The sequence below is a fragment of the Dipodomys spectabilis genome, unplaced genomic scaffold (genome assembly GCF_019054845.1).
Source record: "Dipodomys spectabilis isolate Male_0828 unplaced genomic scaffold, ASM1905484v1 ptg000380l, whole genome shotgun sequence".
In the NCBI taxonomy this organism is placed as follows: domain Eukaryota; kingdom Metazoa; phylum Chordata; class Mammalia; order Rodentia; family Heteromyidae; genus Dipodomys; species Dipodomys spectabilis.
This window is the reverse complement of record NW_024871057.1, coordinates 114,577-129,060: the sequence shown is the minus strand read 5'-3', so window position 1 is coordinate 129,060 and position 14,484 is coordinate 114,577. Positions and strand designations below refer to the sequence as shown.

The 14,484-nt window shown below is 52.9% G+C and overlaps 1 protein-coding gene across 1 annotated transcript in view; it reads right to left on the bottom strand.

Moving 5' to 3' along the window:
- Nucleotides 1-14,484, bottom strand: part of Pebp4 (phosphatidylethanolamine binding protein 4) — a 130,757-nt gene that overhangs the window by 1,719 nt on the left and 114,554 nt on the right. The window contains exons 5-6 of the mRNA XM_042667205.1: nucleotides 11,389-11,434; nucleotides 8,883-8,996 (exon numbers count right to left, since the gene is read on the bottom strand). Coding sequence (XP_042523139.1) covers nucleotides 8,883-8,996; nucleotides 11,389-11,434 — 160 coding nt within the window. The remainder of the gene's footprint in view (nucleotides 1-8,882; nucleotides 8,997-11,388; nucleotides 11,435-14,484) is intronic.

Sequence of the window (14,484 nt, the reverse complement as noted above, 5' to 3'; positions counted from 1 at the left end):
TATGTCTTAGGCCCAGGTGGCCTCCAACTCCTGTTCCTTCTGCTTTTGCCTCTTGAGGAGCTGGGATTACAGGCATCCGTTCCTGGCCAAGATCAGTCATTTCTGATACCAAGACAGATAAGGGAAAGGAGCTAAGAGCCTAGAAGTTCTCTTAGACTCACCCAAGATTCACAGGCCGCTGTGTGTACACCTACACCCTCCTTTTCATAAAGACAGAGAAATTGAGTCTATCTTAATATTCTTCCCAGAGCTCTCCTTCCCTCCCAGGGGTGATTGGCATTGCAAAGATGTTCCAAAGGGCAGAACTATTTATTTATGTTGCTGCTGGTGCTGGGGCTTGTACTCAGGGCCCGGACAATGACATCCCCGAGCTTTCTTTGCTCAAGGCTAGCACTCTATCACTTGAGAAACAGCTCTATGTCTGGCTTTTTGGTAGTTTAATTGGAGATAAGAGTCTCAGGGACTTTTCTACCTGGGCTAGCTTTGAACTGAGACCCTCAGAGCTCAGCTTCCTGAGGAGCTAGGATTATAGGTAGGAGCCACTGGTGCCTGGCTAGGCCAGGACAATTTTAATCTCAAAGTCAAGCAGGCACAAGCACAATAACAACAGTACTCCCCTGTAGGACTTCCTGTGTGCCTGGTGGTGCTCCAGGAGCTATTTACACACTAACATTGGGAACCACAGAGGGAAGGGGGGATGGAGCTCCAGTGAGGAAGCTCTTAGAGGGCACAGATGTGGGCAAGGCCCTTTGACATTCCCTCAGTGCTGTCTTACCCAGCAACTATGGGCCCAGGCCTCGAGAGAGGGGGGACTTGCAGGAGTGTCCTGGAGGCAGGGTGACCCAAGTGCTAAGTACTTGACCTTAGATGGATGCTAGCTGCACTAGGTACTTCCATGGTACAATTGGTGTCCTTCCTGGTACAACCTTTGTAGGCCAGGATGTATGTACGCATACATACATACATATGTGTATGTACCCCAGTGTGCATGTGTGTGTATGTGTGTGTGTGCACATGTGTGCATGCCAGGGAAAAAGCTCATGGTGAATCGGTGCAGGGCACACCCAAGGCGACAAGGTGGCTTTCCCCCTCAAGGAGGGCAGGAAGGAACCTGGGTGGCAACGAAGGAATTGAAACCCATCACGAGATCAGGGCAGGCGGGTGGAAAGAAATCCCCTGTACCCGCATGAGCCCTCATTTGCCTCACCTCGTGCCAGACAGCGAGGCCTCCCTGAGCTACAAGATGCCTCCTGCGTGCATCCTGTGACCCCGGAGCCTCAGGCTCCTGCTCAGCCCCATTGCCAACTGTCCTGTGGTTCTCCGCATCTTGGGCAGCTGCTGCACAAAGTCAGGCCCTAGCGTCTGGCCGCCTCCTTCTCTGGCTCACTCAGGACTCCTCACAGCCCCCACTAGTTTCCTGCCACACAGGGCAAGAGGAACTGACCCCAAGCAAGTTCTTGAAGAAAGAGGGGGTGAGTCAGGCCCTCAGGGGCGTGTGGGGAGAGATGAGGAGCTGTGGCTTCCGTGGTCACCACTCAGAGGAAAACCCCTTCCTGTATGGCACTGCTCTGTCCCTGAGCTGCAGGAGGCCCCTGCCATGCAGGAAGGGGGCGGGATGGCTGCACCGGTAGCCCGCCAGACTCTTCCTGCCACAGGGGAGAGGCTTCCAGAAGGAGGCGGCCTCTGGTGTTCTGGAGCCTTCCAGCAGGGGCCTGGTCCCCTGGGGTGGCCCCTATCTTGTAGAGCCAGCTCCAGCAGCCCTGTCTGGCCGTCACCCCCTCATTTACTGGCCAGTGCTGAGGTTAGAGGAGCTAGGGTGAAGTTCAGCGATGTCTTGTGGGAGGGGACGAAGGGAGAGTAAGGAAAGCTCCTCTAAAAGCCAGGGGTTCTGTATGCCTGACCTGCTGAGCACCAGCAAGCTGCAGGGATTGTCTGGGAGCAGTTCTTGGGAGTGATAGTTAGACATGGCCTGGGGCACGTGTTGACACTCGCTTTGGATCTATGGAGCTGGCTTTGCCTGGTTTGGAGGTGGTTATTGGATACTCCTGGCCAGCTTTGTTGGGCCTGTCAGGGCTAAGCAGGCCTGGGGAGACTGGGAAGGTGATGCTCTAACTAGTCTAGTCCCCACCCCCTTGCAGGACTGAGAAGAACGGGGCCATCAGATGCAGAGTGTGTGTGCTGTGAGCTGAGGGGGCAGGGCCTCCCTAGGCCTCTGTCAGGCATGGGAGGTGGTGGCTTCTTTATCCAATCTCACTCTTGCCCTCCATGAGTTCCAGGTGTGTGTGTGTGTGTGTGTGTATGTGTGTGTGTGTGTGTGTGTGTGTGTGTACGCACGCGCGCGTGCCAATATTAGGACTCTAACTGGGGGCCTTGAGCTCTTGCTTGGCTTTTTTGCTGAAGGTTGATGCTTTTCAACTTGGGCCATACCTCTACTTCAGGCTTTTTGTTGATTAATTGGAGATAAGAGTCTCCAAAGACTTTTCTGCCTGGGCTGGCTTTGAATTGTGAACCTCAGGTCTCAGTCTCCTGAGTAGCGAGGATTATTGGTGTGAGCCACTGGTGCCCGGCCTCCATGAGTTTCTGATGTAACATAATTAACACAAGGTAAATTACAAACCAATCCTTGGAAGGGAGGCCTTAGTCAGGGCACTGCTGCCCAGAGTCTCTTTAATAGCCTCATTCCTAGGTCCCCTGCCAGCCTAGGACAGCTGCCTGGTCCATTCTAGCCAACAAACGTTTCCCACCTGAATTGCTACTTGGTCCTTCCCTGGTGGCCTTGAAGTATGCTTTCCTCTCAGTCTGGGATGTAAGAGTTGGGAGGCCGATGGAGGCAGGCCTCCATTCAGGTGAACGAGAGAGCAAGGCACGGAGTGCTGAACCCTTGGCAGTTGGCCCTCTGCCCTGGGCAGCTGTTGCAGTGACCCAGGTTATGATTCTGAGCTGCCCTGTGCCTCCAGGCTATGGCCAACTAAGATCCATACCCTTTTCCCCCCTCCCCTCCCCCCTGTTCCACTCTATCACCTGGCAGGTCACCACTTCTGGTCAGGGGACAGAAGTGGCCCTGAAGAAAACAACAGGAATCCAACTCCAACCTAATAACCGCCCCACGAGAGCCAGGCTCAGGTCTGTAATTTGTCTGGCTCATCGGGGCTGGCTGCAATGATGGAACGCTGATGCCTTTCTGCGGAGATTAATGATGTCCTGGCACTGGTAGGCGGGAGGCCTGAGCCTTTTATTTTTTGTGCCATTAAATGACATCCACAGACTTTCACTGAGGAGCTGAAAAGCCCTCGTTCCATCACATCCAATTACTCCTAGAGCGTATTTGCTGAGTGGCTGATCCAGCTGACTTGAGAGGCTTTGGGATAGAAGGACCACTGGGACTTTGGTTTGAGTGAGCAGGAGAGAGGCTGGGCCATTCCAGGATAGCAAGGAGCTACCCAGTCTCCTCTGGAGGGGAGAACCCAGGAGGACTGGCGAGTAGGGCACAGGCTCTACCCCTGGGGCCTCTGCCTTGCTCTGGAAGGCTGACTGCTGATTGGATCAGCCAGTCTCCTTCCTCCTCTATTTGAGGCTAAGGGGGAAGGAAAGGGGGGAGGGGAATAAGGGGGTCCAAGCTGCCAAGTTTACTCACAGTTATCAGCTCCAATAGTTGGGAGTAGCAGCTGCTTGCTGAACTGGGCTGGAATTTGGGGGACATCTGTGGGTTTTCCACGATTTATCTAATGTGTGTAAGGATGATGTTTTGGACTTATGGCTTGAAGAGATTTTAGGTAGCTCCTGGCCAAGGGTGCCTGTCTGAGGGCTGCCCAGCATGGCCCCGGTTGGATGGCTGCCAGTCCCCCAGTGCTACTGGCCCTGCCTGGTGGGTGCGACCCTTCAGAGGCAGAAGGGAGCTGCCCGCCACAAGCCTGCACGGTGATCCCAGGCTGGGCCCTGGGGGATTCTGGGAACCTGGCCAGGTGGACCACTGTGGGAGGTCATGGGGTGGGCTGTTTGTTTGTTTGGGTTTTTTGGTGGGGTGTGTGTATGTGTGTGTGTGTGTGTGCGTGCTGGAGGGGGACAGTCTGAGGATGCAGCTGCTCTGGAGGCAGGCTTCTCTTTCCTCTTAGGGCTCTTCCCTCCTCTCTTCCCCACACCCAGCACTCCTGCCCAGCTCCCTCTCTGCCTTGTTCCTTTGGTCCCTGACTCCGGCTGTGGCAAGTTAGCTGTTACCCTGTGAGACACAGGGAGGAATTCCCTGACTCATTTATGAGAGAGCATGAGGCCAGCTTGTGACACCTCTGGGCGAAGTGGCTGAGGTATGGCATGGGGAGCCACAGCCCCCCAGAAGTTTGAGGCTCACCACAGCCTTCCCCTAGGAAGGGGCCACTGATTAGGTTGAACTTTCTCAGGCTCAGGACTGTAGGATGCAAATTGCTTCCTGTCTGTGCCCGTGCCGGGGTCCAGCAGTGTAGCGGTTTGGGCTGAGGGAAGGATTCCCGGGGAACTGGTAACAGTGTCAACAGCCCTTCCCCAGGATTCAGAACAAAATCCCCTTTCTGTTAACTGCGAACGTTCGGACATCCAAACCACTCACTGTGGTGGGTGTTTCACTAATCCCACGTGTGTGTGTGTGTGTGTGTGTGTGTGTGTGTGTGTGTGTGTGTGTGTAGGGGGGGATTCTGGGCACTGTCCTGCCCATCTGACCTGGTGCGGTCAGCAAGGTGAAGGTCAGCGGATGCAGAGCAGGCTGGCGGAGTGATTGCTTTGTCTGCTTGGGCTTGGGACAGGGAGGATGTGTAAGTGGAGACTGTCATTTGCAGGCACGGTGCTTACAGAGGTGGCTGCCTCTTCAGGTGATGGAGGACGTTAACCACGGAGGTACACGCTGTGTGTAAATGGTTTGTGAATGTGGATATATGGGTCACACACACAGACATACACGCACATGTGTGAGCCCTCGGTGGGCTGGGCACAGAGAAGTGATAAAAAGAAGGACGTCAGAGGTGAGTTTGGCTCTCAGGGAATTTAGAGTCTCATGGTAGCAGGGCCAACGTGAGGAGAACAAGATTGATTGATATAAGCAAGACCCAAGCAGGTGCCTGAGGAAGTCTATCAGAACACCATGAGAGCAGGTCTCTGATGGGGACATGACAGGAGAGGGCTTGGAGTGAGGAGTTCAAGCCCAGCACCAACCAACCAACCAACCAACCAACCAACCAACACGCACACACATACCCCTACACACAAATATCTGGGGTTGGTCTTGCCAGTCAAGCCTGCTCAGCTGTCTCCATTCATGTTCCAAATCAGAGGTGCAAGAGCTCAGGAAGTGGACAGTAAATCAGTTCTAGGTCATTCCACGGTGGACTAGCTAGTCTAACCTGTTGGCTTGATGAGGTAGAAATAGGCCCAGAGATGTGAAGTGGCTTGTTTAAGCTCTCACTATGAGGGTTTTTGTTTGTTTGTTTGTTTGTGCTGGTACTGGGGCTACAACTCCGGGGTTGGTGCTGCACCTTAGCTGTTTTCTGTTTTCTCAAGGCTGGAGCACTACTGCTTGAGCCACAGCTCTCTACTTCGGGTGTTTTGATACTTAACTAGAGATAAGTGTCTCACAGACTTTCCTGTCCCCAGCTGGCTTTGGACCTTGGTCCTCAGATCTCAGTCTCCTGAGTAGCTAGGATTACAGGTGTGAGCCACTGGAGCTGGCCTCAATGAGGGTGTGAATGTCCTCATCTGCTGACCGCATGCACTTGTGCTGAGTCACAGGATAAAGAGGGATCCAGGGGACAGGTTTAACCCCCTCGGCTCTGAAGTGCCACCCGTCACCCTCCGCACAGCCATGGCAGATTCAGTAGGATCACCTCAAGCTCTCTTCTCACCCTTTTCTGTCATTCACACATGAGTTTCTAGGGAGGACAAGTGCTCAAACAGGACTAGAACACGATTCCTAAAAGGCTGATTCTTACCAGGTGCTGGTGGCTCATGCCCGTACTCCTAGCCACTCAGGAGGCTGAGACCTGAGGAGTGCAATTTGAAGCCAGCCTGGGCAGGAAAGTCGGTGAGATACTGATCTTCAATGAACCACCAGAAAACTGGAAGTGGTGCTGTGGCTCAACGTGGTAGCACACTAACCTTGAGCAAAAGAACTCAGGGACAGTGTCCAGGCCCTGAATTAAAGCCCCATCGTCATCATCATCATCATCAACAGACTGGTTCTTCACTTGCTTTTTTCGAACCCTGCACCACACTGGGAGCCTGTAGGTTACTCTGGTTTCAAAACTGCTTTGCAAAACTTCCTTCTAACTGCCCTGCTGTCCCCAGGGATATTCCCATACCCAGTCTGACCTTTCCCCTTTAGTCTCTAGATGCTGCTCCTGCCTGTTCACCTGGGACGTCCAAGCTGGTTATGCCACACCCTTCCCTCCCGGCTCCATTCCCACGGAGAGAAAAATCAGACCAAGGCAAGTCCCTGGACCTGCATTCTCTGGCAAGGCCTTGTGCCCTGGCCTCCTTGAGTCAGTCAGGGCTCCATGCGTCCCCAAGCACTTACAGTATGCCAGGCCCTCAGAGCCTGGCATTGTGCAAAGACTGCTGTTTCTGTTTTTGCAATCGTCTTGGGTTCATCCATGCCAGCCCCTCACTGCCTCTAGCTTCCCTGGCCCAGGGAACTCTTTTCCTTCCATCGAGGACACCAATCTTCTTCCACAGGGCTTAGCCCACATCCCCAGCCTTTTCCACTGAGCCTCAGGGTCCCGAAGATTTGTAGATGGGCTACAAATGATCACCTCCTCATTCTCTAGAGAGGAAATGCAGGCCCATACAAGTTCATTGATTCACCCCAAAGTTATATCACTACACAGTAGAAGTGGCGTTTCCCCATCCTATGTTAAAAGCACCTTTGCTCCCTTCCCCTCATTGAAGAGACTATGCTATCCTGGACAGAGGGGGGACCCCCAGCAACAAAAGGGGGGTCCTTCAGCCCACTTGGTCGTCTTCAGTGTCCTCACAGTCAGAAGCATGTAAGGAAGCACTTGCTGATAAGCTGCTTTGTGTTATTACGTCACAGTAAGCCCCTTGAGGGCAAGGAAAAACCAATCCCCTGGGACCTTGGGATTGTGGAAGGCATCCCATGGCAAGGCTGGAGCCTCTGCCGAGTCTGTCGTCTGGGAGCAAATGAAAACGGCACAGGTGCCCAAGAGAATTTGGCTCAGATGCATGCCCACGTTCTAAGTTTTCCTGTAAATGGAAGGTGGGTCATGGGTGTGTTGTGTGCCTGTAGTTCTAGCAAAGATCCCAAGAGATTGATACTGGAGTTCAGGTCCCACACATTTCTAGCGTCTTTGCCTTGCTACCTGTGTTCTGGGCGCTGTGATTCCTGGAGGTGAATCTGTAGTTGGACCTCAGGAGCCCTGGCTTGGCAGAGTTGGGCAGTGTCTTTGCCACTGTCACAAACTGCTCCTCCTGGCATCATTGAATGCTTCTGCTTTCCCACTCCATCTTTCCACAGACAGCAAGTGCCTGGAGAGGTTCCTTGGTGTGATCCTGTCTGAGCATGATTCTGCCCAAGACTTTGGTGTTGGGACCCTGGAATCTCAAGGGGGGTGGGGGACCTGAGACATTGCTTTAACTCAGTGTGAATCTTCAGGTTAGGGAATGCTGTAGGAGACGGTGTGCGTGACGATCGCTGGGCTGGCAGAAGGGGCTTCCAGACATCTTTGGAGAGATTGGTACCCAGGATGCTGAAGAAACTTGTTTGGCCTGGGGGAGATGCACTTTTTACTCCCTTGTCTCTTTGTATGGAAACTTGAAAGTGTGTTTTTGGCAGAGCCGTGAAAGAGTCTTGCAGGTTGGCCAGGGGCTGAGGGCACCTGGGGAGGGTTCATGGGTGGAAAGGTGGCACTGACGCAGTTTTGGGTGCCTGGGGCCATCTGTCATTGGCGGTCCCTGTTTGGCATCATCTCAAGGACTCCACTGCTCTGCCAGGACCTACTGCCTCCCTGGGCTCTGGCTCCTCTCCTTTGGGGCCTCAAGCATTGGGTATGTGACAATGCCTGGGCTGGTTTCTCAGTGGGTGGAGGTTGGTTGGGGTCACTGGGGGAGAGGAAATGGGAGCTGATACCTACCCTCCCTGTTCCTTTGCAGACAGCCTGAGGGAGCCACCTTTTGTACCTTCAGATTGCCGCCGCGTGTGCATTCTACACGACCTTCTCTATCCTCAAACTGGGGAGGTGATGGAGTGCATAGGGATTAATTTATTTCCCATTTTCCTGAAGAGAAATCTAAGGCTAGAGGAAGGGTGTGGCTCACACAGGTGAGTCACCACAGGCCCCAGCTCCTCCTGCTGCCCAGCCTTGGAGATAGAAGGGTGAGGGCTAAGCCCGGCAGGTTGGGTTGGCCGTTAGGAATCTACTGAAAATGGGTCCTTTCTAGAGTTCATGGAGGGCTGCTCAGAGAACCCGGTGGAGGGGGTGTGTCTGGGGACATCTTTGCCCTACCACTGAAGATGGCAGGGCAGAGCAAGCAATTAGCCACCAATGAAGACAGACCGGCAGAGTGGCATTCCAGGGCCCTCTAGCACAGATTGGCCTCAATTATAGGGCACAATTACCTGCTGAGATGTTGTGGGGTGCTGCCTGCACATGCCGTGCAAAGTTTTTGGGGGTGCTCGTTGGTCTACGGGATTTGCTTCTGGGAGGACCCCACACAGAAAGCCAACATCTCTTAGAACCCTCACTTTAGTTCATTACCAAGAAACCCCATCGTTTGACTCCAGTCTTTAAGCCTCTTGGGTGGGGGTCAAGGCTCTAAAACTCCCACATGAAGGCTCTGACCCCCCCATGAACGCACAAAGCTTCAGTTTCACCCTGGAATCCACCTTGGGAATGGGAAAGCCTTACCTCTAGTTTTGTTTTCTTTGGGAAGGAGAGAGATGATCTTTTCTCCTTGAGGATAGAGAAAGAACTGGTAGCGATGGAAGCCCGTGGCTGCTGGTGGGGTGGGAGGGCGGTAGGCTGCAGGACAAGAAAAGAATAGATAGGTGGGCTCGGGTACATGCTACCCAGGGCAGAGAGGTTCTGCTTGTAGCCATCTTTAGCTGCTCAAAGTGTCCCTGTCTTCTACGGTCCTTGCTGACCATTCTGAGTCTCTCCCATTAGACATTATGAGGATTTCACCTTTGGTCAGGGGCGAGGGGAGGGGGCAGGAGGGTAGGGATGGGGGGATAGAGGGGAAAGGCTCCAGGCTAAGGTGCTGGTCTAAGGTGCTGGCATGGTTTGGCATGGTTCCCAGGACTTTCTGGGCCAACGGGTGTTGGTGTTGTCCTGTTTTTGCTTTAGTCTATCCTGCTGTGTTTCCTGTCTCAAGAGAAACCCATCTTCCCTTGTGAGTGTGTTTGGCCGTGGGTTTTTATTTATTTTTTCAGCATTTCCTTATGAACTCAATCCCTAAAGAAGCCAGTTTCTTGGCTGGGTTTGGAAGATCTGGAAGTGGTTATGGGAGTGGGTGGAACTGGGTTCAAAGGTTTGATCACAGGCGCTGAAGGAGTTGGGTGCTTGGGGCCTTGGAGAGAAGGCTCATCTCCCTCCCCTTGACTCTTCCTCCATACTGTTTTCTGTATGTTTGTTTGTTGTTTGCTTGTTTTTTTTGGGGGGGAGGGGAGATAAAAATGGAGTGGAGATATCCCTCATTCTTCTCCCAAGTGTATTCAGGAACCCAGGGTTTTGTTGGCCCAGATGAGGGTCTTTCAAACTGGGTCTTTTCCAAGAGTGCTTGGCTCTTTCCCACTCCCTTCCCCTCTCTCCATCTCTCTCTCCAAAGAGGAGAAGCAGGCTGGAGTCAAGAATCTTCCTGGGAAGGGTGGGGAAGGAGTGTTTTGGATGAGGCTGTGGGTGGGAGGGAGCACGGGTGGGTATTTCACGGCTGTTCAGTTCCCCTCCTTTATTCTCAAGACCTTGAAACAAAAGAGCAATCAACTGTTTGGCACTGCTAACAGTGTTCCTTATAGTGCACTTCCGGCCACGGGGCTTACAGCGTGCCAACAGCTGGGGGAATTCCTGACTGTTCCATCTTTCCCATCGCAGATGTGTGTGTGTGTGTGTGTGTGTGTGTGTGTGTGTGTGTGTGTGTGTGTCTGAGGGTTTACACAGGGACAGATCTGTGCATATGAAGAGTTGTGGGGCTAGCTCTAGGTTGTTTTGGAGAGACTGTGTGTGTGTGTGTGTGTGAATTCAGGTAAATCCGTGTTTCTTCTCCAATATCACCAATGCTGAATGCCCCTGCATTCTGAGCTTTGTGCGCATTGGTGTGTGAAGGGCAGGGCAGTATCCCTTAAGACTGTTGGGCACTGGGGTTGCTGAGGACCCTTTAGGTGGGCATATTCCACCGTCAAGGACAGGAATCAGTGCGGACAAGTCAGAGGTTTGTACTCAAGCCAGTGGCTGTTCCATGCAATGGGGGATGAAGCCTCAGGGGACCTGGAGACTTTTCCCCATCACCAGGGCATTACATCAGAGTCATCCACTTTCCTGGGTGCTGGCGTCTCCCACTAGTAATCCTAGCTACTCAGGAGGCTGAGATCTGAGGATTGTGGTCCAAAGCCAGCTTGTGTAGGAAAGTCTGTGAGACTCTTATCTCCAATTAACCATCAAAACGCTGGAAGTGGAGCTGTGTTTCAAGTGGTCTCAAGTGGTAGAGTGCCATCCTTGAGTGGAAAAAGCTAAGGGACAGCTTTCAGGCACTTGGTTCATACCCCAATCCTGGCATGCCCACCAAAAGAATCATCCACTCAAAATCTCTAGATGTAAAGGGGGGGAGGGGAACGACTGGGGTGGGGGGAGGGAGTTCTGTACCCATTGAGCCACTCATCTGACCAGACCCTGGGTTAGATGCATAACTTTCACTTACAACTGTCTCCACTTTCTGGATGAGGAAACTGAGGCTCTGGGAGGTGAGACCAGGGACCCAGGAACCTGAGCCCATGCTGCTTCACAGCCTGAGAGATGGCTATACTAAGTCCCTGTGTGCAGTGAGCTCACCACCTGAGCAATCCCTTCAGATGGAGCCCAGAGAGCACCCTGGGGGTGGAGGGGCGGGTAGGGGTGTGTGGGGGGGAATGGGAGTAAGAGGGTGCTGGGAGCAGGGAGGGGAGGGCCTTGGAAGTTACAAGCACTGCCCAGTCCGACAGGCCCCTGTGATCAGACTCCAGCTAGCTCTGTCCCTTACTAACCCTGTGTCACAGGGCAGGCCTACGGCCCCCCCAGTTTCATTCTCTTTATAAGATGACTTGGATGTCGGCAACCTTGTGAGGAAGTTGTGGAGATGACATCAGACTCTACAGAGCTGCTGTTTACACATCACAAAGCAGCTCCCTGGCTGGAGGAAGGGGGTACTAGAGGGCTTGGTTACCTGTTAACTCCCGGCCCTGGATCTTTCCTTTCTTTATGTTGCTGCCCTGAAATGAGAGACAGGTGAGACTTGGGTTACCCAGTGAAGGCTGACCTCCCCCCATGCTTCTGTCCCCTCGGTCTGCTAAGCTGCCTCTCCCTGGAGGAGCAGGATGGAGCAGGAAGGGTATAACTGCTCTAGAGACAGACTCAGGGAGTCTTGGGGGGGGGATGGCCTCGGGGCATCTGGGAAGTTCTGATAGGACCTGTCCCAAAGGGCTGCACCCCGATACTGGGTACAGGACCTAACTGTTCCTTCTGACCATTCTCAGCCCATCTTCGCCCTAACGAGGGCTTCGCTCTCCCACAGCCTTTGGCAAATGAGGCCATCTGAGCAGGCAGAGGGGGAGGGAGGGCAGCAGGGGCAGGCCTGCCTGCCTCCCTGCTCAACCCCATAGTTCAAGGAAGTTTCTTTAGCCTCAGTTTCCCTCCTCCTCTTTCTCCCTTCCCTCCTCCCCTCTGCTCGGTGTCTGTGGGATAATGAGGTGCTCCCCGGGGGCGGGTGCTAATTACTGTTTGTGCAGAACCGGGAGATGCTCAGATGAAAGGGACTGGAGCCGGGCCCCTGGGTCCATGCCATAGCTCAGGGCCTCGGGCCAGGCCAGGGAGCCCTGTGGCCCCTAGGTGTGGGGTTTTATAACCTTAATGATGGTGATTAGCGTGACTCTTAATTGATTCTGCCAACACCTAACTGTGCCCTGGCCCCTTTTCTACCCAGCCCTTCCTGGGGGCAGACCCTGCCCCTTGCCTCCTGGAGGGGGTTCATGGCGGGGGGGAGGGTGGCAAATGGAAGAGAAAGCTAGAGGAGAGGAGAGTGGGGCTCAGGATATAAGAAAGCCAACCCTGGCCAGCCAATCATCCTTCCCAACCCCTCTGACCCCCTCATCTTTAGCTGATATGGCCTGAGTGGCTTTTTCCCCAGGCTTACTCAGCAGGGACGAGGTCATGCTTGGTTGAGCGAAGGGGCAGGAGGCTAGAAGGACAGGTCACTCTGCCAGAGCCTTCTAGATTAGGTGTCCTCCACTCTCTTTTCTTCCCATCTTCCCCTACTCCCGTAGCTCTGGAGCACCCAGGTGGCTGTCTACACCCAGGCCTGCTTGGCCCTTTTCTGGATGCAGGCTCTTGACTACCCTGCTTCGGGCCTTGCATGGTCTAGGGCTGGCATTAGGACCCCCGTGTGTTCAAGAGGCCGAGGGGCCAGGCTCCAGCATGAGGATAAGAGGTTGGAGCCTGGTGGCCTCTTCCTTAAACTCCCATCCTTTCCAGGCGACTAGGTCAGGAGTCCACTGGAACTAGCAACCACCTTCCCAAAACAGTTCTGCTTACTTACTGTAGCCCCGTGGAGAAAGCTGGGGGCCGGGCCAGGGAAGCCGCCTGCTCAGTGTTCCCCAGCCTCCTCCTCCTCCTCATTCCCCTCCCAGGCCGCCCAGCCAGCAGTTCGGTTAAACCAAACAATAGCAATCCAGGTTGGCTGTTGATTTTCAGTTCCCCACAGGTTTGGGTCCCACCCAAGTGATAAACAGAGAAGAGAGGGAGGGGCTGGAGCCTGCTTGAGGAGGGGGAGGGTGTCAGGGAGCAGCTTGAGTGGAGCAAGTCTGAGCCTTGGGGAAAAGTCTGACTTGTGGCCTGGCTCAGGGTGGGAAGCCTCCCCATTCCTTTCACGCAGGGAGTGTCTTCTCACTCACTGTGACACCTGGTAACAAAGGCCAGCCTACCCTTGGATTGGGCTCACAGCCCTTTCGGCCTTCCCCCGTGCTCCTCAGTCTCTGTCCCTTCTACTTGACTGAAGCGCTGAGGGCATTTAGGCTGTTCAAGCTCAGGCCTGTCCTGTGAACAGACGGCGCTCCTTGTTGGCAGGAAGGGCCCGTGGCAGAAGAATTTCTGTAATGAGTGGACTGTGGTTGACTTGAATTGGGTTGAGAGTGGCTAGGCTCTTTGGCTGTAAACCTTTCCCCTGGTCAGTCCTGCAGGGACTGGTATTCTTACCATGGAATCAGCAACTGCAAGAGTTGTGGGGGACTAAATTCTAAAGGATGAGAAAGTTGGGATCTGGAGGAGTCAGATGAATTGTCCCAAGGCATTAGAACCATGAGTTGGGAGAACCCAGAATGGTTGGGGAGGAAGGGTCCGTGGGCCCTAGATCAACTGCTCAGGCCTTTCATCGTACAGCACTGGCCTGAGCCTCCCCATAGTGTCTCAACAAGCCCACTGCTCTGCTATTAGGCATCATTTTCAGAAGACCACTACTAAGATACAGACATTGACTGGGGATGTTGGGCTCAATGGTAGGACATGTGCTTAGCATATGTAAGGGCCTGAGTTCAGTCCTCAGCACCAAACCAGACCTTAAATTGTATACAGCTATTGCCTACAATGGAAATGGTTTCCTATCCCATATATCAGCTCTCTTTATTTTTTTTTTTTTTTCCTTTTTTGTACGTTTTTTATTGTAAATATGTTGTACAGAGGGGTTACAGTTACATGAGCAAGGTAATGAGTACATTTCCCAATGAGCATTGTTGTCTCCTCCTTTGTTTTCCCCCTACCATCCCTTCCCGCCCACCTCTACAATTCCCCTCTTCCCCTTCCCCACCGAGGTTGTAAAGTTCATTTTCTTTTTTTTTTTTTTTTTTTTTTTTTCTATTTCTTTTTTTTTTTTTTATTGTAAAGCTACTATACAGAGGGTCACAGTTACATGAGTGAGGTTATGAGTACACTTCCTCTTGAACATTGTTACCCCCTCCATTGTTTTCCCCCTACCATCCCCTCCCTCCCTCCCTTCCCCGAGGTTCTTTTTTTTTTTTTTTTTTTTTGATTGTGATTAAATGATTACATAATTTCAAAGTCACAAGTTCATTCTAACTTCCCTGGAGCAAATTGTCTACCACAGTCTGTAATATATAACAGTGTTCACATGTTATATACCATATTTGTGATCAGCAGCATGAGGATATTTAGTAGTGGTTCCACCAGATGAGCGGGAGTTCTTTGTTTCTTAAGTCCTGTTAGTTTTGTCGTATCACTAACCTTTTGGATTTAGCATCCACTTATGAGGGAG